General features: G+C 43.7%; 1 protein-coding gene across 1 annotated transcript; it reads right to left on the bottom strand.

Annotated features, from left to right (window-relative positions):
- Positions 1–6107: 6107 nt before the first annotated feature.
- On the bottom strand, positions 6108–7061 carry LOC122638793. Its single transcript, XM_043831642.1, has 2 exons — positions 6714–7061; positions 6108–6629 (listed from the first exon to the last, which is right to left on the bottom strand). The coding sequence occupies exons 1-2, from the start codon at positions 7059–7061 to the stop codon at positions 6108–6110; spliced, it is 870 nt and encodes a 289-aa protein (XP_043687577.1).
- Positions 7062–23096: the final 16035 nt, after the last annotated feature.

The raw sequence follows: 23096 nt of genomic DNA, 5'->3' as shown, positions 1-23096 counted from the left end.
CGATAATTGGAGCAAGGGCTGCAGCAGCGGCGACGGCGGCGGCCATCGTAATCTTTAACTGAATTTTGGTATTAGTCATAGTAGGATCTTCATAGGTTTCTGTTCTTCGCTTCTCACAGACAGAGCCAAAATGTTGCACAAAGAATTTACCGGAGGAAGATCCTCAAGCAATGCAACTTTCAAGCTAGCCCTGGGCTAGGAAAGAATATGGAAAACGAAGATAGCTCTGTTATGTTTCTTGATTTCCCTATTGATAGAAGAATGAGATCCCTGTATATGAGCAACAAGGCTCCTATTTATACAAGTTCAAGCCCAGTCTGGCATATCAGATTCTAATTGATTTACGCTTTCACTGACTTCAATCTATCTTGGAACATGTCATTCCATTGGTTTTTGCACTCTAATATTTTCATGTTTTTAACATTGGTTCTAGACTGCGGATTGGGACATTGTATCTATGATCCTGGTAGTTACGAGGATGACATGTGTCATCCTAGTCACCCCTTTTCTTGTACTTTAACCTTTATTGGGATGGGGGCGCGACACCTGCACCCCTTATCCCCCAGATCTCCTCCCTGACGAGTCAAGTCGACATTCCACGTGCTTGTGGTATAGGCGCACCTCGTTCTTGTTTCATTTCTGTTGCACGGGAGAACCATTCATCTGTAGTCGAGCATGCTTTATATTTTGTACATCTTATTTGTAAAAATAATCATGTATCTATTGTACAACTTAGTATATGTCAATAAAGAACTTCTTGTTACTTGACTCGTCGCTTCTATTTTCTTTTGCTTTGGTTCTTCTTGTCGTAACTTCTTGGTGTGGTCTATCGATCATATCATCCATCCTAGTGATACACATTTGTTAACTTTGAAGCCCCACCATGGTGTAGCTTGCAATTTTTGATTGGAAAGTCACTTATTATTTGTGGAACACCACTATGGTGCAACTCACCATTATGGTCAGATGACCATGAATTATTTTTGTGGAACGCCACTATGGTGCAACTCACCTTTATGGTCAGATGACCATGATTTATTTTTGTGGAATGCCACTATGGTGCAACTCACCATTATGGTCGGATGACCCTAGATTATTTTTGTGGAATGCTACTATGGTACAACTCACCATTATGGTCGGATGACCATGGATTATTTTTATGGAACGCCACTATGATGAACTCACCATTATGGTCGAATGACCATTATGATTGGATGACCATGGATTATTTATGTGGAATACCAATATGGTGCAACTCACCATTATGGTCAAATGACCATGATTTATTTTTGTGGAATGCCACTATGGTGCAACTCAATATTATGGTCAGATGAACATGGATCATTTTTGTGGAATGCCACTATGGTGCAACTCACCATTATGGTCGGATGACCATAGATTATTTGTGGAACGCCACTATGGTGCAGCTAACCATTATGGTCGGATGACCATGGATTATTTTGCACATCATCAATAATAACATGTAAGATTTGCTTATAAAAATGAATCATTGTTCCCAAAAAATGAAGAACAAATATTGATGCCTTTATTGATTGCAGTAATACGAGCATGTGGTAATACGAGCATTTTGAAACAATCCCAAGTTTATCTAAAACAAATGAGGACTGACCTTTATTGATAGAATTTTCTCAAATTTTCTGAATTCTAAGACCGTGGTATGGGTATCCCCTCCAAAGTTTCCAAATGGTAAGCTCCTAGTGCCACTTATTCAGAGATTCTGTATGGTCCTTCCCAATTGGGTGCTAACTTTCCCATGGCTCTCAGATCAGAGGCTTCTACTTTACGAAGTACAAGGTCTCCTTGATGAAACTTCTTGGTTTCACCTTTGCATTATAATGGTGTGTTGTCCATTGTTGGTGTGTGGCGTTCCTTACCCATGCTGTTTCTCAGATTTCCTCCAATAGGTCCAAATTTGCTCTTAATTCTTCAGTATTAGCTTCTTGATCGTAGAGTTGTACCCTCAATGAAGTTTCTCCTATTTCCACAGGGATCACTGCATTGGTTCCATATGTCAACATAAATGGCGTTTTGACTGTTGCGAGCCTTGTGGTCGTTCGGTACGCCCATAAAATGCTCGGGAGCTCCTTGGCCCATACCCCTTTGGCTATCTCCAGCTTCTTTTTTATCCCATCCAGTAGGATTTTGTTCATGGCTTCTGCAAAGCCGTTAGATTGGGAATGTGCCACCGAGGTCTTACGTAGCTGAATCTCATACTGATTGCTTCCCATCATCCGTGATAAGGGTTGTTGGAATGCCATATCTACATATGATGGAATGGAGGAAGAACCTCCATACCTTCGCAGCTAAAATTAATGCCAAGGCCACTACCTCCACCCATTTGGTGAAGTAATCAACTGCCACTACGAAAAATTGCCTACCTCCCGATGCCTTTGGGAATGGGCCTAGAATGTCCATCCCCCACTGTATGAAAGGTAACGGACTAGAGATGGAAATGAGCTTCATGGTCGATTGACGCGTGATTGGTGTCAAGGTTTGGCATTTGATGCATTTGCGTACAAAACTCATTGCTTCCTTTCATAGATATGGCCAAAAGTATCCTTGTCTGATGACCTTGTGAGCCAATACTATGCCCCCCAAGTTTTGTCCACAAATGCCAGTGTGGATTTCCCTTAGAACGTATTCTGCTTCGAATGGTCTGAGTCACTTCAAGTAAGGCATGGCGTACGCCTTCTTGTATAGTACTCCTCTGATCATTGTGTACCGCGGTGTTCTCATTCTTGTCTTTTTGGCTTCTTTATTTGTTGAGAGTGTGCCCCCTTGGAGATAGGCTATGAGGGGGTCCATCTAGCAAGGCTCAACTTCAATGGGTAGTATGTCCTCGGTTTCTTCTATACTCGATGCGCCAAGAATGTCTATGTACACCATTCGGCCTAGGTCCTGAAACTCCAAGGTGGCTAGCCTAGCGAGCATATTTGCAGACGCATTCTATGCTCGGGCACCTATAATATTTGAAAGCAAGTAAACCCATACGCGATTCCTTCGCTTTATATTCTCCATTCACTTGATTAACCACTAACTGAGAATCATTGTGCATGGTGATGTTCTTTATCATCAAACTCTTTGCCAAATTCAAATCAGCAATTAGGGCCTCATACTCTGCTCTGTTATTCATGGTCTGGAACTTAAACCTTAGCACGTACTATACCAAGAATCCCCCCGGACTTATCAATATTAGGCTTACGCCACATCTGTTGTTGCTGGATGAACCGTCCACATATAGGGTCCAGGATTTTGCTAACTCTTTAGCACCGCCTCTAGCGTTCCCTCATCGTCTGGCAAAGTGCATTCGACTACGAAGTCTGCAAGGGCCTGAGCCTTGATGGCGGCACAGGGTTTATAGAGGATGTCAAATTCTCCAATTTCTACCGACCAGGCTACCAGTCATCCAGAATGGTCGTGTTTGGCCAGAATTTTCTTCAAAGGCTGGTTTGTTACTACCTCAATGGTATAGGCTTGAAAGTAGGGTCTTAACTTCCATGCGGCCATTATCAGAGCATAAGCATACTTCTCAACATTGTTGTATCTGGTTTCTACATCTAAGAGCACCATGCTGACATAGTAGATTGGTCTTTTCACCCAACCATCTCCTCGAATTAACATCGCGCTCACCGCTACAGCGGTAATGGCTAAATAGAGCTGAAGAGTGTCCCCTGGTTCCAGTTTGGTCAAGAGAGGTGGGTTGGTCAAGTACTTTTTCAAATCTACAAACGTTGTCTGACATTCCTCAATCCACTCGAAAGTTAGCCTAGTTCCCTTTGCCTATCTCTCCCAGGCTCTATTTTTCAATGCCTTAAAGATAGGAAGGCAACAGTTACCAAAAGCCGAGACAAACCTCCCTAGTGCCGCCACTCTTCCCAATAGTTTTTGTAGGTCCTTGACTCTGCCCGATGGGTGCATTTCTAGTATAGCCTTGATTTTGGCTGGATTAGCCTCTATTCCCCTTCTTGAGACCATAAAATCGAGGAATTTTCCCGACGTAACCCCAAAGGTGCATTTGGCTGAGTTCAATATCATTTTGCTTTTCCTCAAGACTTGGAATGCCTCCTCCAGGTCGGTGACATGGTGTGCTGCCTTCAAACTTTTTACCAGCATATCATCTACATAAATTTCCATATTGCGCCCTATTTGACCTTTGAAGATGTGGTTCACCAATTGTTGATAGGTGGCTCCTGCGTTTTTCAAACCAAACGGCATACGAGTATAACAGTATGTATCCCTTTCGACAATGAAGGAAGTCTTCAAGATATCAGGCTTGTACATTCTAAGCTGGTTATATCCAGAATAGGTGTCCATGAAACTTAACATTTCATGGCCGGTCGTTACATCTATTAGTAAATCAATACGAGGCAAAGGGTAGTAGTCTTTAGGGCATAGTGAAATCGATACACATCTGCCATTTTTCGTTAGGCTGGGGCACCATTACAACATTGGAAAGCCTTTCTAGATAAATGGCCTCTTCTATGAACCCTGCTTCTAATAGCTTGATCACCTCTTCAATCACCTTCTCTTATCGCTCTGGGGCAAAGGTCCTCTTCTTCTAAAAAACTGGCTTGGAGGTAGGATACACACTGAGCCTTTGCTCGGCCAACTCCTGATCTACCCCGAGCATGTCTGATGCAGACCATGCAAATATATCAGCGTTAGCCCTCAAAAAATCCACGAGGCCATTCCTCCGCTTTTCACTCAGGCCGCTCTAATATGCACGGTACGGTTCTCATCTCCTTCAATGATTTCTATGGGGACTAAATCCTCTGCTGGTTCTTGTTAGGGAAGCACACTTGGCCCTATACCCTCCAAGTCATCTCCATGATGACATAGTTGTTTTGATGATAGCAAATAAGACCATCCTTGGACTAATGCTTGTGTTCTAAGTGTTTTTTGAGAGTCAAAGTATAGCACCAAGTGAGGGGGAGCGTATACAAGTTTACAAGATAATACTCAAGAAGATTGAAAGCTTGAAAGTCAAAACCTTGGAAGCTAAAAGAGTTGAAGTTTGTTTTTTTTTGAAGTTTGAAGATTGAAAACATTGTAATTTATACATATGTAATCCTTGAGTCACATTTGATGTACTGCACACACACATGCATGCATCCATCAAGAATGACCTTAGGTGGTTATTTAACCCCTTAAAACATGTGACTAAATGGGTTTGAAATTTCCAAGCCAAACCCTAATGGAATTGGACTAATTTCCAGTGAAATTACCCAATCCAGCATACCGGTTCCAGATCCGGCATACCAGATTAATGGGAAATCTCAAGAAAAAAGAACCAGTAGCTTGGTTAAGCAAGCTAGATCAGGATCTAGCATACCAGATCCTGAGAACCTGCAATTTGCCCTGATCTGGCATACCGGATCATTACTAGTCTTATGTGAATTGACCGTTACTCCAGTGTTTTAAATGGAAGTTGGGTGATCCGGCATACCGGATTCCCATCCAGCATACCGGATTATTTATAGACTGTGGAATCCGATCCTTAATTGGATTCCTAATTAAATCTAGCTTCTTTGGCTATAAATACCAAATTGTTTTAACCTCTAAACACATCAATTAACATCATTGAATCACAATTAAGAGTCTCCAAGATCAAGTCACTCCCAAGTGAGATTGCTTACATCAATCCAAGGAAAATCTATCTCACTTTGCTTCCTTCATTCTCATTAGCATTCAAGCTTCATGTTTTGAAAGGTAGCATCTATTCTACTAAGGTTTGAGGTAATTCTAAAACCCTTAGTATTTTACTTTTACTTTGCATAAGTTGTTGTTGAGTCCTCTTGCTCGGAATCAAGAGTGGTTTGAGTCCTCTTGCTCGTTCTCAAGAGTAGTAGTTGTATGAGTTCTCTTACTCTTGCGAGTTCTCAAGAGTAGTTGTATGAGTTCTCTTATAGTGAAATTCTCTCTAAGTTGAGAGGAGTGGACGTAGGCTCGTGTTGGCCGAACCACTATAAATTTTTGTGTCTCTCTTGTAATTGTTGCTTATCATTTTTGGATATCTTTACTTGTTTATTTTTCGTATAAGTTTTTAAGTTTACAACCTTCACCTATTCACCCCCCTCTAGGTGAATTCACAGTTCTGTTCTTTCATGCTCGGAGTTGTCCCGATCATCCTCCAGGTTGATTAGGAGCGTCTGGGGCTCCTTACCCTTGGCTCTCAAGTAACCCTCGTAGCATTTTTGAGTAGTTATCTGGCTTCCTCTGCATTCCTCGATTCCCTGATCAGTAGGGAACTTCATCACCAAGTGGGGGGTGGAGACCACGACGTAGAGAGTGTTGAGTCCTGGTCGCCCTAGTATCCCATTGTGGGTAGAGTTCGCCTTCACCACCAAAAAGTTCATCATCATCACGGAGAGTTTGCGTTCCATCCCTACCATCACCAATAATTCAATTGACCCCTCTATGTGCACCAGGGCTCCATTGAATCCGTACAAAGGAGACTCAACCCTTTTCAGCATCTCGGGTTTCAGATGCATTTTCTCAAATGCATCATAGTATAAGATGTCAACCAAGCTTCCATTATCCGCAAGGACTTTGGCCACAGTGCAATTAGCAATGGTCATTTTGATTACCAAGGCATCATCATGGGGAGACTGTATGTCAGACAAATTTTCATCTGAGAACGTGATCTAAAGCTCAGTGGTCCTCCTCTTGCCAGACACTTTTGTTTGGAACACGCACTGAGCATGATTCTTCCTAGAGTTGGAGGATTCACCTCCCAATCCTGGGCCCCTGTATATGGTAGCGATTTCCCTAAGTGAGGCATTCTCAATATGTCGTTTCCCCCTTGCTCGGTCTTCCCTATCCAACCAAGCAGGTGACTTGGCCTTCTCCTCAGTCTCCCAGGGACGATACTCCTGCCTCCTTTCACTTCCATCTTTCTTAACAAAGTGGCTCAAACGTCCTCTTTGGATGAGGGCTTCGATCTCGTCCTTCAATTGCCTACAGTCCTCGGTGCCATGACCATAGTCTTGATGAAATCGATAGTATTTGCTCTTACTAAGTTCGTGCACGGGTTTGACCATCTTAGCAGGTCAACGCAAGGTCACTTGGTCCTTTATCTCATTCAAGATATACGTCCAATTGTGTGTGAGAGTCATGTAAACTAGTTCTGGGCCCACATCGCTCTTGGCCACCCAGGCCTTGTCATCTCTCTTCCTCTTTCCCTCTTTCTGTTCTCTGCCGTGCTTCGGACCATTCTCTCCAACCTAAGAATCTTTCTTTTCTTGGCCTTTCTTCTCAAGTTTACCTTCTTTTTCTTGCTCGGCTGCAAGGACTTCGGCCAGACTGATGTGCTTCTTGCAAAGTGAGAAGAGTTCATACATGTCCACTGGTTTGTCCATGATCAGGGACTTCTTCAACTCGACATCCCTGATGCCGCTGCGTAGAGCCTAAAACTTCACGATCTGATCCAAGTTTCATACCTCCAGTGCTTCCTTATTGAATCTTGTGGGAAAGTCCATAATAGGGTCATTGGGGCACTGCTTTATAGCCAAGAGATTGGCGGCTGTCTTTTTGTGGACCTTGCTACTCACAAAGTGGGCCAGAAAGGCCCGTCTAAGCTCCACGAAGTTGGTCAGGGACCGTGGCCAGAGGCGTGAGAACCATTGTCTCTTTGGCCCCTTTAAGGTAGAGGGGAACGCTCTACACAGTATTGTGTCTGGTGCACCTTGAAAGAACATCAATGACATAAAAGTTTCCAGGTGATCTTTTGGATCCGTCGTGACCGCGTACTGCTTAATGGCCGGCATCTTGAATCCCTTTGGCAGAGGTTCCACCCGGATTTCGTCTATAAAAGCCAGATCGGTGGTGAAGTGGAAGTCATGATTTGGGGCTAGGTTCTTTCCTCTCATGACCTCTTGAATTTGGTCCTATAGCTCCAATACTTTGTCATTCAAAGCTTGTTCGACTTTGGTCATCTTGGAACCTTGGTGCTTGCTGTTCCCTTGGTTTTCTTTGTCCTTCCGTCGAGCGTTATTCGCGTTGTTGTGGTTTTTCGTTGTGCTCAAGGGAAGGGGTTTTTTCCCTAACTTGTGGTGGACATAGGGGTATCTGGATCCCCTGCAAGAAATCACGTTGAAGCTCTACCATCTGATCCATCTTGTCCTGCCACCGAGCCTGCAGCGGGTCGAATCGCTCCACCATCACGTATCGCGATGGATCTCTGGGGAGCCTCAATCGAGGCTCCTCTTGCTGTGATTCATTCACCTCAAGGATTGGATCCTCTACTTCATGGTGAGAGCCTGTAGGTCTGCCCAGAGCTCCTCCCTGAGCGTTGGTGGCGGCGGCCCTAAAAATCTTTGATTGATTTTGGGTGTTCGTTATGCTAGAATCTTCACAGGTTTCTGTTCTTCAGATGATGCCAAAGAAAGTTGCACAAAGAATAATGCCTAAGGAGAGATCCCCAAACACTGCAACTCTCGAGCTAGCCTGGGCTAGAAAAGAATATGGAAAACGAAGACTACTCTGTAAGGTTGCTTGATTCCACTATCGATCAAAGAATGAATTACATGGGTGCAAGGGCCCCTATTTATACAGGTTCATTCCCAATCCCTTTCCTATGATACTTCTTGGATCCGCCAGAGGGCTTTCCTTTCTGGTAAGGTGGTCCCCATATGCTCAGATTAGGAAACCCTTGCAAGAAGGGGGATTCTCCCCTCAGATCTCGGGATCTTCCATCTTCTTGCACGTGAATTAGGGTTATCAGCCTTTACCCACTTGAAAGTTCTCACCTGACTTTGCTGTCGTGTCTAGGCCTTCATAACTATCTCGTCTATAGCCCCCACTTTTCTGGACGAGAGCCGGTTACTTGTGACCCAAGTCGGTCCACATGTCAAGCAGGGATTGGATAGATAAAACATGGTGCATCAACCTTCATGCACTGCTCCTCAACCAAGAATTCCTTAATGCAACGTCTCTCAAGTAGCTGTCTCTTAATGATTATTCATCGCCCTCTATTAATCTCACATAACCAGGCTCTTCTACTTGTCAAAAATCAGCTCCTTCGCAATGTATTGGTATATGTGGTTGCTCTGGCCGTAGTGGTGGTGTTGGCCATAAGCGTGAAAACCGTGGTGGTAGCCGATTTGCTCCTTCTGGCCGTGGTATATGTATTGCACTATTTGCAACCAAACCAATCACTTTGCATCTACATGCTTTTACCGGAATAACTACACTAATGCCAATGGTAAACCTCCCCACCCCCTCCATCATACAACAATCAACCTACTACCTACGTTAACCACTCCTACTCAAATCACCAATACCCATCACCCCCTCCACCCCTACCCTATAATCCACAAGCGCCCCTTACCCACTCCTCCACCTAGTACCTTCATATTAGGACATCTCATCATGGAACCCCAGATCTTCAATCACTTCAATCCTTTGACAGTTATGGTGGATCCACTCAAGTATAGGTCAGTAATGGTACATGTCTTCCCATTTCTCATGTTGGTCACTCCTCTTCCCCTTCCCATTCTTTTACTTTGTCAAATATTCTTCATGTTCCCTCCCTCAATAAACAATTATTATTTGTTCAATAATTTGCAAAAGATAATGACGCCTTCTTTGAATTCCATCCTTTTCATTTTCTTATCAAGGATAATATCCTCCTGAGCGATCCAAGTAATGGTGGCCTTTACATACTCTTAGTTCCTCCTCAACCGTCCGTCCATGTTTTTGAATAAACCCCCTTTGCAGGTTGGCATCACCATCTTGGGCATCCTCATGAACAAGTTCTTCGTCAAATTATTTGGACTCATAGTTTACCTTTTATTTATTGTTCTTCAACCAAGTTTTGTAATGCCTGTCAGATGGGCAAGGCACATTGACTTACCCTTAACAAAACTTCATCTCGTAGTTAATTTCCTTTGGACTTAATATTTAGTGATGTTTGGCACCCTTCCCCATCTATTTCTCCTACTAGGTGTCACTACTTTGTCCTATGTGTGGACGATTTTTCTAAATATATTTAGTTTTATCCCCTTACTCGAAAATCTAATGTTTTTGACACCTTCACTAAATTCAATGCCTTAATTGAACATCAATTTTCTCACCAAATAAAGGCTGTCCAAATAGACTATGGTGGTGAGTATCATACTCTCCCTCAATATTTTCCCCTCTTGGGATTCAACACTGTGTTGTATGTCCCCACACCCATGAACAGTAAGGATCGGTCAAACATCGCCATCGTCACATTGTTGAGATTGGTCTAACCCTATTAGCTCATGGGTCTGTTCCTCAACTTTACTGGGATTATGCCTTTGACACGGTGTTCTTCCTCATCAATCGAATGCCATCCCGTGTCACTTCAAACATCTCCCCTTTTCAACTGGTTCACAATAAACCCTCAGACTATAATTTCTCAAAATTTTTGGTTGTTCTTGTTTCCCCTTTTTATGCCCATATAATACCCACAAATTAGACTTTCGGTCTACTCCTTGTGTTTTCTTGGGTTATAGTCCATCTCACTCCAGCTATAGGTGCCTCAATCTTGCTACCCATAGCCTCTACACTGCTAGCCAAGTCTGCTTCGATGAATCCACCTTTCCCTTCTGCTCCACCTCCATCTTAGGCCCTCGTCCATCGAATCCATCCCCACCTATACCATGGGCCACCATACCCACTGTCATACCCCACTCTTCTCCCATTCCCACTTCTGTTGCACCCCCTCTCCTCCACATCCTCCCACCCTCTCCCCTTCCCCACATCCCACACCTAATCCCCCATCACCACCTCCCCACACTTCTTCCACTCTATAATCAGCCAGCCCAGCTCCACCCCACCACCCAAAACCGGCACCCTATCCAATCTCTATACCACCGCCCCACCCCTCTCTCCATGGATTGCCCCCGCTCCACCTCTCACCACCTCTCTACCATCCCGTTCTAATTCCATACACCATCGGTCCTCCACCGATACCTCCCATATATTAACCACCACTCCCCTACCTGAACCCTCTTGTTTTACCCCGGCGAACAGGATTTTGGAATGGCGTGCAACAATGGTAATAGAATTTAATGCATTGATGTGCAATAATACTTGGTCATTGGTTCCTCCCCAAACCCATGCAAATGTTGTTGGATGTAAATGGATTTTCAAGGAGAAGCACAAGGCTAATGGCACCCTAGAGAGATATAAAGCATGGCTTGTTGCCAAGGCTTTTCACCAGCAATAGGGTCTTGACTATACAGACACATTCAGCCCTATAGTGAAACCCACTACCATATGGACGGTCTTATCACTTGCTATCTCCCACGGTTGGTGCTTGTGCCAACTTGATGTTTAGAATGCTTTCCTGCACGGGTTTCTCAATGAGGAAGTCTTTATGACCCAGCCACTGGGTTTTGAGGATCACTCTAATCCGCAGGCTGTGTGCAAGCTCCATAAATCTTTTTATGGCCTCAAGTAGGCCCCACGAGCATGGTTCCATCGGCTGTCTGAATCTCTTATTGGTTCTGGGTTCAAGGCTTCCCAAATTGATCCGTCACTCTTTATTCTACGATCAGGTACATCTACCACTTATGTTTTGGTTTATGTCAATAGTATTATTGTTACTAGTAGTCACTCGGATCATGTGACCAATCTCCTCCAACAACTAGCCATTCCATTTTCTATCAAGGATTTAGGACCATTGAATTTTTTTTAGGCATTGAAGTGATCCGCAACCCCAATGGCATGCTTCCCTTCTTCTTCTCTTCTCCTTCTTCTTCCTTCTTTTCTTCGCTTCCTTAGCTCTCCATGTCTTCTCTCTTCTCTAGGTTGGGAAATGAGAGAAAATGAGGAAGAAGTTGGGTTTGGCTCAACTTAGCTAAGGGGACTAAGGTGTGTTTGGTTGGGCAGTGGTTAAAGGTCAAAATGGGGCTTAAGATTTTTAGGATCCCAAATGGGGTGTAGGGTACTTGTCTTAGGGTTTAGTTAGCTATATTAGGTCATAAGTGGGTTGGGATAACCCAGGTTGAAGCCCCAGGTTCGAGCCATTATGGTCCAAGGCAAAACCATATGGTTCTAAGCATTTTTACACTCTATGGATGATGTACCTAATAACAATGTGTTTCGTCTGCCGGCTTCTCCTGCATGATCCGTAGAGAGCAATTTTGGGCAGGTTTGACTCCAATTGGAGTGGGGTCTTCTCGAGGGGGTTCATACACGCATGGGGATATAAATGTGTATCAATAGTGTACAAACATCATAGGTATAATTCATCAAGCTGTTGCTAGATTAGTATGGGTTGGGTATAGGTGTAACACAAATCCTTACCTCCCACTTCTAACCCTCCTACAGGGCGCCATCAAATGGTTATACGGCCTCACTCAAAACCACCAGCAACTCTTACTGCTACAATACTGACCACTGAACCTACATGTTTTACACAAACCTCCAAGCATCCGAAAAGACACGCTGTAGTGACTAACGAATTCAATGCACTTGTTCGAGACGAGACGTGGTCTCTTATGCCTCGTTCTCCTTTTATGAAGAAACTTGGTTGGGTGTAAGTGGGTCTATCGCATTAAAAGGAAGGCTAATGGGACATTGCAATGGTACAAAGCTCGGCTCATAGCCAAAGGCTTCCATCAGCATCAGGGTCTTGATTATAATGAGACACTTATAGCCTTGTGGTCAAACCTACTACCATTCGTTCTGTCTTGACCATCGCAATCTCTCAAGGATGGTCTGTTAGCCAATTGGACATTCACAATGCATTCTTACATGGCCTTTTGTCTGAAGAAGTATTTATGTCCCAACCTCCAGGGTTTGAGGATCGAGCCAACCCAGATTATGTTTGCCATCTTCACAAGTCATTGTATGGATTGAAGCAAGCACCCCGTGCTTGGTTCCATCATTTGTCGCAATTCCTTCTCCGCTTGGGTTTCACTGCCAGTAAAACTGACCCATCTATTTTGATACTCAAAGCTGGTTCACATGTTCTCTATGTTTTGGTCTATCTGGATGACATATTAGTCACAAGCAGTGATCCCGCACGTCTCTCTACTTCTTCGTCAATTTGCCAGTGAGTTCTCTATTAAAGATCTAGGTGGGCTGCTTATTTTTTGGGGATTGAGGCCATTCACATGGCTAGTGGCATTTTATTATCTCGAACACGGTACATAGAGATTACTCATCAAGGCAGGTATGGCCGACTATAAGCCAGTGCAAACACCCATGGCTACTACTCAGACTGACTCTGACTCAGGGAGTGCACCCCATTCGGATTCTACTCAGTACCACTTCATTGTTGGAGCTCTACAGTATGTTACCTCAACGCGACCTAATCTTTCATTTGCTGTCAACCGTGTATGCCAATTTATGCACTCCCCTACTGTTGATCATTGGGCCATGGTGAAGTGCATTCTTTGTTATCTACATGCAACTGTTGATCATGGTCTCTTTATTAGCAAGTCCACATCCCACTCCCTATAGGCTTTTTCTGATGCCGACTGGGTTGGGAGTGGTTTGATCGACATTACACAGGGGGTTACGCTATCTTTCTTGGACTGAATCTCATTTCTTGATCGTCTCGCAAATAGAAAATGGTGGCCCAGTCGTCTACAGAATTTGAATACAAGGCACTGGCTGATGTGTCTGCAAAGTTAATCTGGCATGAATCTTTATTTGTTGAACTTGGCTTGCCCTTATGTAGCCCGCCAGTTCTTTGGTGCGACAATATTGTTGCCACCTATCTCTTGGCCAATCCTATTTTTCATGCTCGCACCAAGAACATGGTATTGTTCGTGAGCATGTTGCTCATCGTCGAATTTTGGTACAGTTTATTTCTACCCAGGACCAACTTGCTGATATTCTTACTAAACCTTTGGGACAGCCGGTTCAAGTTTTTGCGTGACAAGCTGAAACTTCAAAGTCTCGCATCTTCACCTTGAGGGGGTGTATTGACCGTTATGGTGTTGCACAAGCAATCTTTCTTCATTAAGGAAACCCATGATTCTTCTCATTGTATATAGTAGCCATATCACATGTGATAGTAATATCATATATGATATTGGCTTTGCAATCTTATTCTCTTTCCTTATTATTGAGATAACCTAAGATTCTCTATGATGTAACTATTTATTCAACCCTCTAAGGAGATCAAACTCAATGGAAAATATTCATCATAATACTTGTATTCCAAATGATTAATATCAATATAAATACTGTGTGCTTCTCCTCTTTGAGAGCACAACAAAAACTTCAAGTTCATCGGTTCCACCTTATCTCTTGACTTCAATACTTTCCACAACATCCAAGAGCCATTTTTCAGAACTTGAGCTGTCCATAAAGAGCCATTCTTTAGGTACTGGTGATAAACCCAGTTTACCCAAAGGCTCTCCTTCTTGGACCCAATCCACAAGATTTTCTTCAGAAGTCCTGCCAAGTTCATATCTGATTCTCGTTGTGTACGTAACTAACTTATTTTACTTGCTTTGATAGAATTTCATATAAAGATGGTTCCATAAGAATGTACCTACATGTCTCCATATTCAAGCACTTTAGATAGCAATTCTATTGCAGTCTAATTAGACCTCCATGTTACCCTTGCTAATTACTCAACAACTAAGACAATGCTAAATCTAAGGCTCTCTCAAAGGGCAAGGCTACTTTACTTCCTAAATGGCATGAGAGGCAAGTGCAAATTATCGGGATACATGGATTTTTCATTCCAAATGGACTCCTAGGATTATCATTTCCTTAAAGGAACAAAACCTGCTACCCAACCCTAGTTCGAAGGGTTAAGGGTTAAGAGTAAGTATTGCTTACCCAATAAGAAGTGGGGAGAAATAGTATGAGATCCAAGGGGGTCTTATCCATCTAAATAAATGGAGAAGGTATGGGTATAGAGAGATCTCACATTCTTTATTTACCAATCTACCCGTAAAGATAGGGAAAAGTAAGTAATTCCATACATATTATATAATTGGAAAAAAATATCCTTTGCATGTTCTCATCAAGAGAAGGCTATCTTGATGATTAACCTAGTTGTGCCACATGGTAGGATTATGTGAAAATTAATAAGGCATGATCTGGAATGACCAAGTCAAAATTAAGAGCTAAAATCAATATTCATAACCGTCGCAATCTCAAAAGTTATCCATGTTTAACACTGATTATACTTTTTTTTCTACCTATTACCGCCGGAAAGCCTCCTGATGACGTGTGCAACCTACAAGGTGGGAAAAGACAAAGAAGAGAGTCGAAGCAGACTTTTGAGGGGGGACTCTCCGATGCCAAAGTTAGTCCGATGCACAGATGAATAGTTAGAGAAGGAGTACAGAGAGAGAAGTTAGTAAAGTTCAGAATATCGTACCTGGGTCCCCCTCTTCCCTTTTTATACCTAGCGTGGTTATGGAGTTAATATATAGCTTCCTAGCCTCCCACCTTCTGACACATGGCGGTAGTGGGGTCGGTTATCTGCCTCAGTGAGGGGGAACGTCCCCTAGTGGGAAATGAGATTCCCTCCTATGTGTCGTTTACTCTAACGGCTCTTTGGATCATGTTCTGAGTGGTTGCTTGCCCCCTAAGTCAAGCTCTGTGACATGTGTCGCATGATCCATCTCACTGGCTGCCTGCTGGGATTCTGCCACATGTTGATCGCTTATTGGTCGGATATTTTTGGGTGTATTAGATGCCCCCACTCCGTGGGGTGCTGCAGGGGCGCTGGGGAGTAAACCTCCTCTTTGTTGTCATTGCGGAAGCCTGAACTCGGCCAAAAAGTGATGTGGAAAATCATCAGAGGGCCATTTCAGCCTCGAAACACGTCCAGATGGCCAAAAAAGCACGTACGTCATTGCCAGGCCAAAGGCGATGAGTTGTGTAAGGCTCGTTGAGATCTTTGAAATGAAAGTTATTTCAACATATGTTGTGTTTTAGTCCGACCCTGACTGGGTGGCCTTTTTCTCTCTCTTTTTTTTGGCTTGGCTGGGTAGTCTGCTCGGCTGGGCATCTGGTTGGGTAGATCTGCTCAGTTGGCTCTGCCCGTCTGGGTGTCTGGTCAGGCAGATCTACTCGACTGGTTCTTCTCGGCTAGGCATCTAGCTGGGAAGATCTGCTCGGCTGGTTCTGCCCGTCTAGGTGTTTGGCCAGGTAGATCTGCTCAGCTGGTTTTGGTTGTCTACGAGGTTGGGTGTGGCTAGGCAGACCTGCTCAGTGCGACCTAGCTGTGCACGATGTTAGGCGTGGCTGGGCAGACCTGCTCAGTGTGACCTGATCGTGCGTGATGCTAGGCATTGCTGGGCAGACCTGCTCGACGTGACCTGGCTGCGCGCGACATTTGGCATGGCTAGGTAGACCTGCTCATTACACTCTGCCCATCCGCGATGTTGGGCGTGGTTGGGCAGAATTGCTCAGTGTGACGTTGGGCGTGGCTGGGCGGACCTGCTCATCATGTTCTGGCCATCCGCGGTGTTGGGCGTGGCTGGCAGACCTGCTCAGTGCAACCTGGCCATGCATGACGCTGGGCGTGGCTTGGCAAACCTACTCAGCATGACCTAGTTGCACACGACACTGAGCATGGCTAGCATTTGCAAGAAATAATAATCACAAGCATACGGATCAATCGTAGCTACGGGTCAAACTCAAGGAGATGTATGCCACTCTATCTTACTCACTTAAAAGCAATGCAAAGTGAACCAAATTAATTAAAGTGTTGGATTAAACGAATGATAATTAAACTAACGTGTCCTAACTCACAAGCATCTAGCGAAATTATGCATCTAAGGAATGGAATTGGCATCCTAATACATAAGCATCTAACCTATCAAAACTAATGCAGATTCGAAGGAATAAATTGCAGCCACACACCACAGCCACATAAAAATAAAAAAAAACAAAGGAAGAATGAAACTAAGAGATTAAAGAGGTGAAACCCGAAGGTGCTTGAACCGGACTGAAATTACTTGCTTCTACCACACTTGAAATGGCACTAGCAAACTGAAATTAAAGCAAAAATAAGAAAATTAAAATCCTACCATAATGCATAATGATAATAGTGAATAAAAAATAAAAAACCCTAAAAGCATGATTGAACTAGAGAGATAGAGAATGAAAATAAAAATAATGGAGAATGAATGTTCCTAATAGAATGGAAGGATTAATGGAGATGATAATACTAATAAAATAAAACTAACAGAAAAAGAAAGAGGTAGAGAATAAGAAGAAGAAATTAGAAACTAGAAGAATTTAGAGGTTAAGAAGAAGAAGAACACAAAAATAAAAATAAGAAATTGAAACTCCCTTCTACCAAAGTTGAATTGCATGAACGAATTAGGCTTTGTATGAATGTAGTTGAAGCTTGAACACTTGAATAATCCTACCATGGCTTCCTCTTCCAAGTCTTCTAAATCTTCTCACTAGAATTTAGAAGCCTAGACTAGAAAGCTTGAAACTAAACTAGAATTATTACAACCATATTGAAGACATAAAATTAAAGCATGGATCAAAAGCATTACAACCATGGAATTGAAAGCATGAAATCAAACTAAAACTTAGAAAGACAAAAACTAGAAGAAGAAAAGAAGAAATTTCACTAATGAATTGAACAACTTTACAAGCCCAAGGCTATGGGTATTTATAGGGAGAAGGGGAGAGGAGAAGAGAGAAGAGGTAGGAGAAATATTCCCTTCTCCTTCCTTTACAATAAGACTTGATCCCCAAGAAAAATAGAAAAAATAGAAAGTAAGAGAGATAAGAATCCTAGCTACATAAACCTTCTATTTTTCAAAAAGTAACCTTCTAATTCTAAACTTGTGTTTCCTTATCTTTTGTAGGTGTCTTCTCCAAGCAATGGGATCAAGGCATCTTTGACTTTTCAACTTTCCATGGATGAGAGAATATTTTTCAAAAGAAGTCTATCTATAGTCAAATCCCAAAAGTGCCCTAGGAAAGTTGGAGGAGAGAGAGAGTAAGGGTGATGACTAGGATTCCCTTTAAGAATTACTTAAATCTCCATTCTGTCCTTCAAAAAATGTGGAGCATGGGATGCTTATATAGGCCTCACAGTTGCATTCCTTGCAAAAAAATCACCCAAAATAGACCTAAATTTCGTCCAATTTGGAGTTCGGGAGCCCAAGATATCTCAAGTTGAAGTTGGACTGCTCCAGAGCCTTCCAAATGAAATCTTTAAACTAACAGAAAAGATAACTTCTGATGATTGCGCTAAAGCCCCTCGAATCCGAACTTCTACTTTACTTTGTCCCCAGTTAATTTTTTATAATTACAAATAAACCCCTACTTGCCATTTTCGCGCGTCGTTACGGAAACGACTGTAACTTCTTTGTTTCAACTCAGAATCAAGTGCCGTTTGTACTATTACGAAGCTGACTCGATGGGCTACGTATCCATACTATTAACACCTCAAAATTATGCTAAATGGCCCACTGTAATCATGTTCAAATTTGACTAATTGGTATGATTCTTTCAGTGCTCAATCCAAACTTGATTTTCTCGACTCCTGGGCGCTTCCGGTTACTGTCAAACACCACTAAATAGCTTAAAAATGTTTCTTTAGCATCATTTGCTCCATTTTCACTAGAATTCACTTAAAACCTGAAAACACAAACAAAAACCTCGAGTAGCTCCGTTCCAAGTATAAAAATGCATGCTCTATGGCCCTAAAATTTCACACATAAATGTGCTCATCAGATTCCCCCACACTTGAACATTATTTGTCCTCAAGTAAACAAAAACAAAAAACTAATCTAGAATGCAAAAATCCTAACTCACTTTCGTAGGAATCACGATTGCACTTAGCATGTGCAACAAGCCTTTGAACCCCTAGGTTACCCCTAGTGGACGAGTTGTGTCTCATAGGTGTTTGTAGTGAATGTACACCCAAAATTCAATAAGAAAGAATGCTGCAAATTTCAATCATGCCTTAAGTAAGATAGTGCACACAAGCTCTAAAAGTGCTCAACTAAAGATCAAGGAGCCAAAGGTTCCCCCACACATGAATTTTATCATCCCACATCAATTCAAGTAACAAGCATGCTTCAAGATCAAGGGATCTCCTCATATTTTTTGAACACTACTCACCTTCAGGTAAACCACTCATAGCATCGATGGAACCAAAGACTTAGGCTTTAGTATTTTTTACCATACTTTCTTTTCAGGTCATCTTCTGGATTGCCTATATTTTGGTGGGGTTCGCCTCAATTCCTTGCTTTGAGACCATAAACCCAAGGAAATTTCTAGAGGTCACGCCGAACGCACACTTAGTGGAGTTCAGCTTCATGTGGTTCTTCTTTAACATTCCGAAGGCTTCCTTCAGATCTGCAATGTGGTTTTGGGCTTCCACGCTCTTGACCACCATGTCATCCATGTAGACCTCCATATTTCTTCCGATTTGTTCTTTGAAGATCTTATTGACGAGATGCTGGTAGGTTGCACTCGCGTTCTTCAGCCCGAAGGGCGTCACTCTATAGCAATACTGATTGTCGCTTACAAGGAAGGCTATCTTTGGCACATCCGGCTTGTACATTTTTATCTGGTTATAGCCTGAATAGGCATCCATGAAGGAGAGTACGTCATGACCGACGGTCGCATCGATTAAGTGATCGATCCTGGGCAGCGGGTAAATGTCCTTTGGGCAGGCCTTATTCAAGTTGGTGTAGTCTATGCATATCCCCCACTTGCCATTTTCCTTCGACACCATCACCACATTGGCCAACCACTCGGGGTATGAGATCTCTTTGATGAACCCTGCATCGAGGAGTTTGTCTACCTCTTCCTAGATTTTCTCTTACCTTTCTGGAGCAAAGTTCCTACCTTTTACAATACTGATTTCCTCGTGGGGTCCACGCTCAACCTGTGCTCTATGATACTGCGTGGTATCCCCAGCATGTCAAAGGCTGACTAGGTAAAGACAATTGAATTCTCCCTTAGAAACTCTACCATCTCATCTTGAAGGGCTCCTTGTAGATGGCTCCCAATTTGAAATTGCTGGCTGCTGTCTCCTTCCTGGACGTAAAGTAAGACCAAGTCCTCTGCTGGCTTGCTTTGGGTGGCTTCGTCTCCGAGGTCTTCTATCGCGATCGGGAGCACTTCACCTGACTTGTTTTTTCCCCTAAGGGTGGTCGCGTAGCAACTTCGCGACAGCTGCTGATCGCCTTTGCATTCACCTATTCTTCCGCTCGTAGGAAATTTCATTTTTAGGTGGGGCATAGACACGATGGCCTTTAGCGTGTTGAGCTCCACCCATCCCAGAATTACAATGTAGACAGATGGGATGTCTACTACAAGGAAGGTGACCATTATTGTGGTCTGCATATCTTATGTCCCTACGATCACCGATAGGTCAATTGAGCCCTCTACCTTGACCATTGTGCCAGTGAACCCTATAGCGGGTAGTTGATCTTCTTTAGTCTCTCTCTCTGCCCAGCTTCATCCTATCATAGGCTTCCATGAATAGGATGTCTGCCGAGCTACCATTATCAACGAGTATCCGCTTAACTTCAAAGTTACAACCTTCATTGTCATGATGAGAGCATCATCATGCGGGGACTGTACTCCATCCAAGTCTTTGTCGGAGAATGAGATGGTTTGGCCCCTTTTGGCCTTCTTACTTGGGACTTGGGTCATGTTGACTCTCTTCACATATACCTTGGCATTTCGGGATGAGGTCCAGCTCTCTCCTATCGCTGGCCCACCATATATGGTGGATATCACCCCGACTGGGGCATTTTCCCCCCGCGGTTCTCCTACCGGCCAGGGTTGGGGGTTCTGTCCCATCTTTGGCCATCTCGGCTTATGTCTCGACCTCTCCCTTCATCGTGTTCGCGATCTTCTCTTCTGGTCAGATGGGCATCCCAATTGTCCTGGGACTCTTGGTCTCTCTAGTCATGCACATACCGGCCTAGGTATCCTCTTTGAATGAGGCTCTCGATTTCTCATTTCAGATAATGGCACTTATCAGTGTCGTGCCCTGTGTCATTGTGGAAACAATAGAATTTATCTCCATTTCTTCTTCCTCGGTAGTTGTCCATCTTTACGACTTGATGAACTTCTCATCCTGGATCTGCATCAATATCTCCGACCAAGGTCAGCTGAAGGGGTGTAGCGTTCGAACTCTTTAGGTGGGCTCTTGGTTCTGTGCCTTCGTCTCTTCCTATCTTCTCTACATGAATCCCCCTCTCAGTCAATTATCTTCTTCTCGCTTCAGCCTTCTCGAGTCTCCATCTTCGCGTCCAGGGTCTCTAGAGCGTTCATGTACTCTTCTAGGCATGCACATAGCTCAACAAGGTTATCGGGCTGCTTCTTGCATAGCTCCCAGTTGAGATCCTTATCAACAATCCCGGATAGGAGGGCAGTGAATTCGACTGCCGGGTCTAGGTCTTCAACTTCCAACTTCACCTGGTTGAACCTTGTGAGGTATGATCTGAGGGACTTGTCGATCCTCTGCTTTACCGTGGCTAGACTCACTGGAGTTATCTTAAAACTTCGGCTGGTTACAAAGGCTACCACGGATGCTATTCTCAAATCTCAAAAGACCTTGATCGACTTGGGTTCCAACTGATTGAACCATGTCTTGGCCGCCTTCCTTAGGGTCGTGGGGACTGCTCTACACAGGATGGGTTCAAAGCTCCACAGAAGGCCATGAGCGAGTTGAATCCTTCCAGATGTTGCACAGGAGCTGTGGTGTTGTCATAGTGCTCCAATGTTGGCATTTTGAACTCTTTGGGGAGTCAGACGTTCATAATCTCGTCTATGAGTGTCGTAGTACCTGAGAAAACTGGTTACTCAGCATTAGCTTGCCTTGACAAGACCTTGTTGAACTGTTCCTGTAGTTCCTTCATCTGCTTACCAAGGTCATCCTGAGCAAGAGCTTTGTCGCAGGGGTCGGCGGGAGTCGACTTCAAGTGTACTTCTTGGTTTTCCTCGCTCCTGCTTCTGGCATTTCCCTCATCGATGATGAGGGTCTTGCTTTGAGTCGCCCGACCCTGAGCTACTATGTTTGCTAGCAGAGGTGTCTGCAGCAAGGGGTTGAATGACCCCACGTTTTGGTTGTTGTGCGTTGACTGGGCTTGCCTATTGGAATGCCTGGGAGTTTTTTGGAGCTCTTCCTTGAGGGCTAGGAATTACCCTTGTGTAATGGGAGCCTGGAGGTCAAGGTAGCCCTGCGGCTGTTTTTGCTAAGGCTTGGCTTCATGACCCTCTAACAAGGCCAGAACTGCGTGGGGGTGAATGAGTGCGTTGGACACTCGACTCAGAGCGAGGGTCGTCCTGGCTTGGCTCAGCCAGATTGTCAAGGCTGGATTTTGCCTTGTTTCTTGTGTCCAGCATTGCGTTCAGTTCGTCTTACTCTCTCTTAGGGCCCCACGGTGGGCGCCAATCTATTTCCGTCGAAAAGCTTCCTAATGAAGTGTGCAACCTGCAAGGTGGGAAAAGACTAAGAAGAGACCCGGAGCGGACTTTCGAGGGGGGACTCTCTGATGCCAAAGTCAGTCTGATGCATAGATGAATAGTCAGAGAAGGGGTACGGAGACAACAGTCAGTAAAATTCAGAATATCGTACCTGGGTCCCCCTCTTCCCTTTCTATACCTGGCACGGTTATTGAGGCAGCTGATAGCTTCCTAGTCTCCCACCTTCTGACACATGGCAGTAGTGGGGTCGGTTATCTGCCTCAATAAGGGGGGACATCCCCTAGTGGGAAAAGAGATTCCCTCCTAGGCACCGTTTGCTCTAACGGCTCTTTGGATAGTGTTATGAGTGGTTGCTTGCCCCCTAAGTCAAGCTCTGTGACACGTGTCGCATGATCCGTCTCGCTAGCTACCTACTAGGATTCTACCACGTGTCAACTGCTTGTTGGTCGGATATTTTTGGGTGTATCACTACAAAAAAAAAAAAAAACACACTGATTATACTTTGTTCATTTAATTACTCATCATTTATCCACCAATTATAATGGAAAATAATAACCCTTACCCTCTAGGATTGGGTGAAGATATGCCCTAAAATCCCTATATTCGGTAAAAGAAAGGCCATTACCCAACCCATTGTCACCCCTATTGGCCGCTACTTGTTAGTTCCACATTCTTTCCTCCCACTTATTGGAAAATTATCTCGTACA

Source organism: Telopea speciosissima, chromosome 9 (assembly GCF_018873765.1).
Source record: "Telopea speciosissima isolate NSW1024214 ecotype Mountain lineage chromosome 9, Tspe_v1, whole genome shotgun sequence".
NCBI lineage: Eukaryota > Viridiplantae > Streptophyta > Magnoliopsida > Proteales > Proteaceae > Telopea > Telopea speciosissima.
This window is presented reverse-complemented; position numbering and strand designations above follow the sequence as displayed.

What these genes read in the sequence shown, in the direction of transcription:
- LOC122638793 (XM_043831642.1), bottom strand. Translation starts at nt 7,061, where the DNA reads ATGGTCAAACCCGTGCACGAACTTAGTAAGAGCAAATACTATCGATTT. An exon ending in GGAAGAATCATGCTCAGTGC is followed by an intron (nt 6,630 to 6,713) that starts GTGTTCCAAACA and finishes TCTGACATACAG; the next exon opens with TCTCCCCATGATGATGCCTT.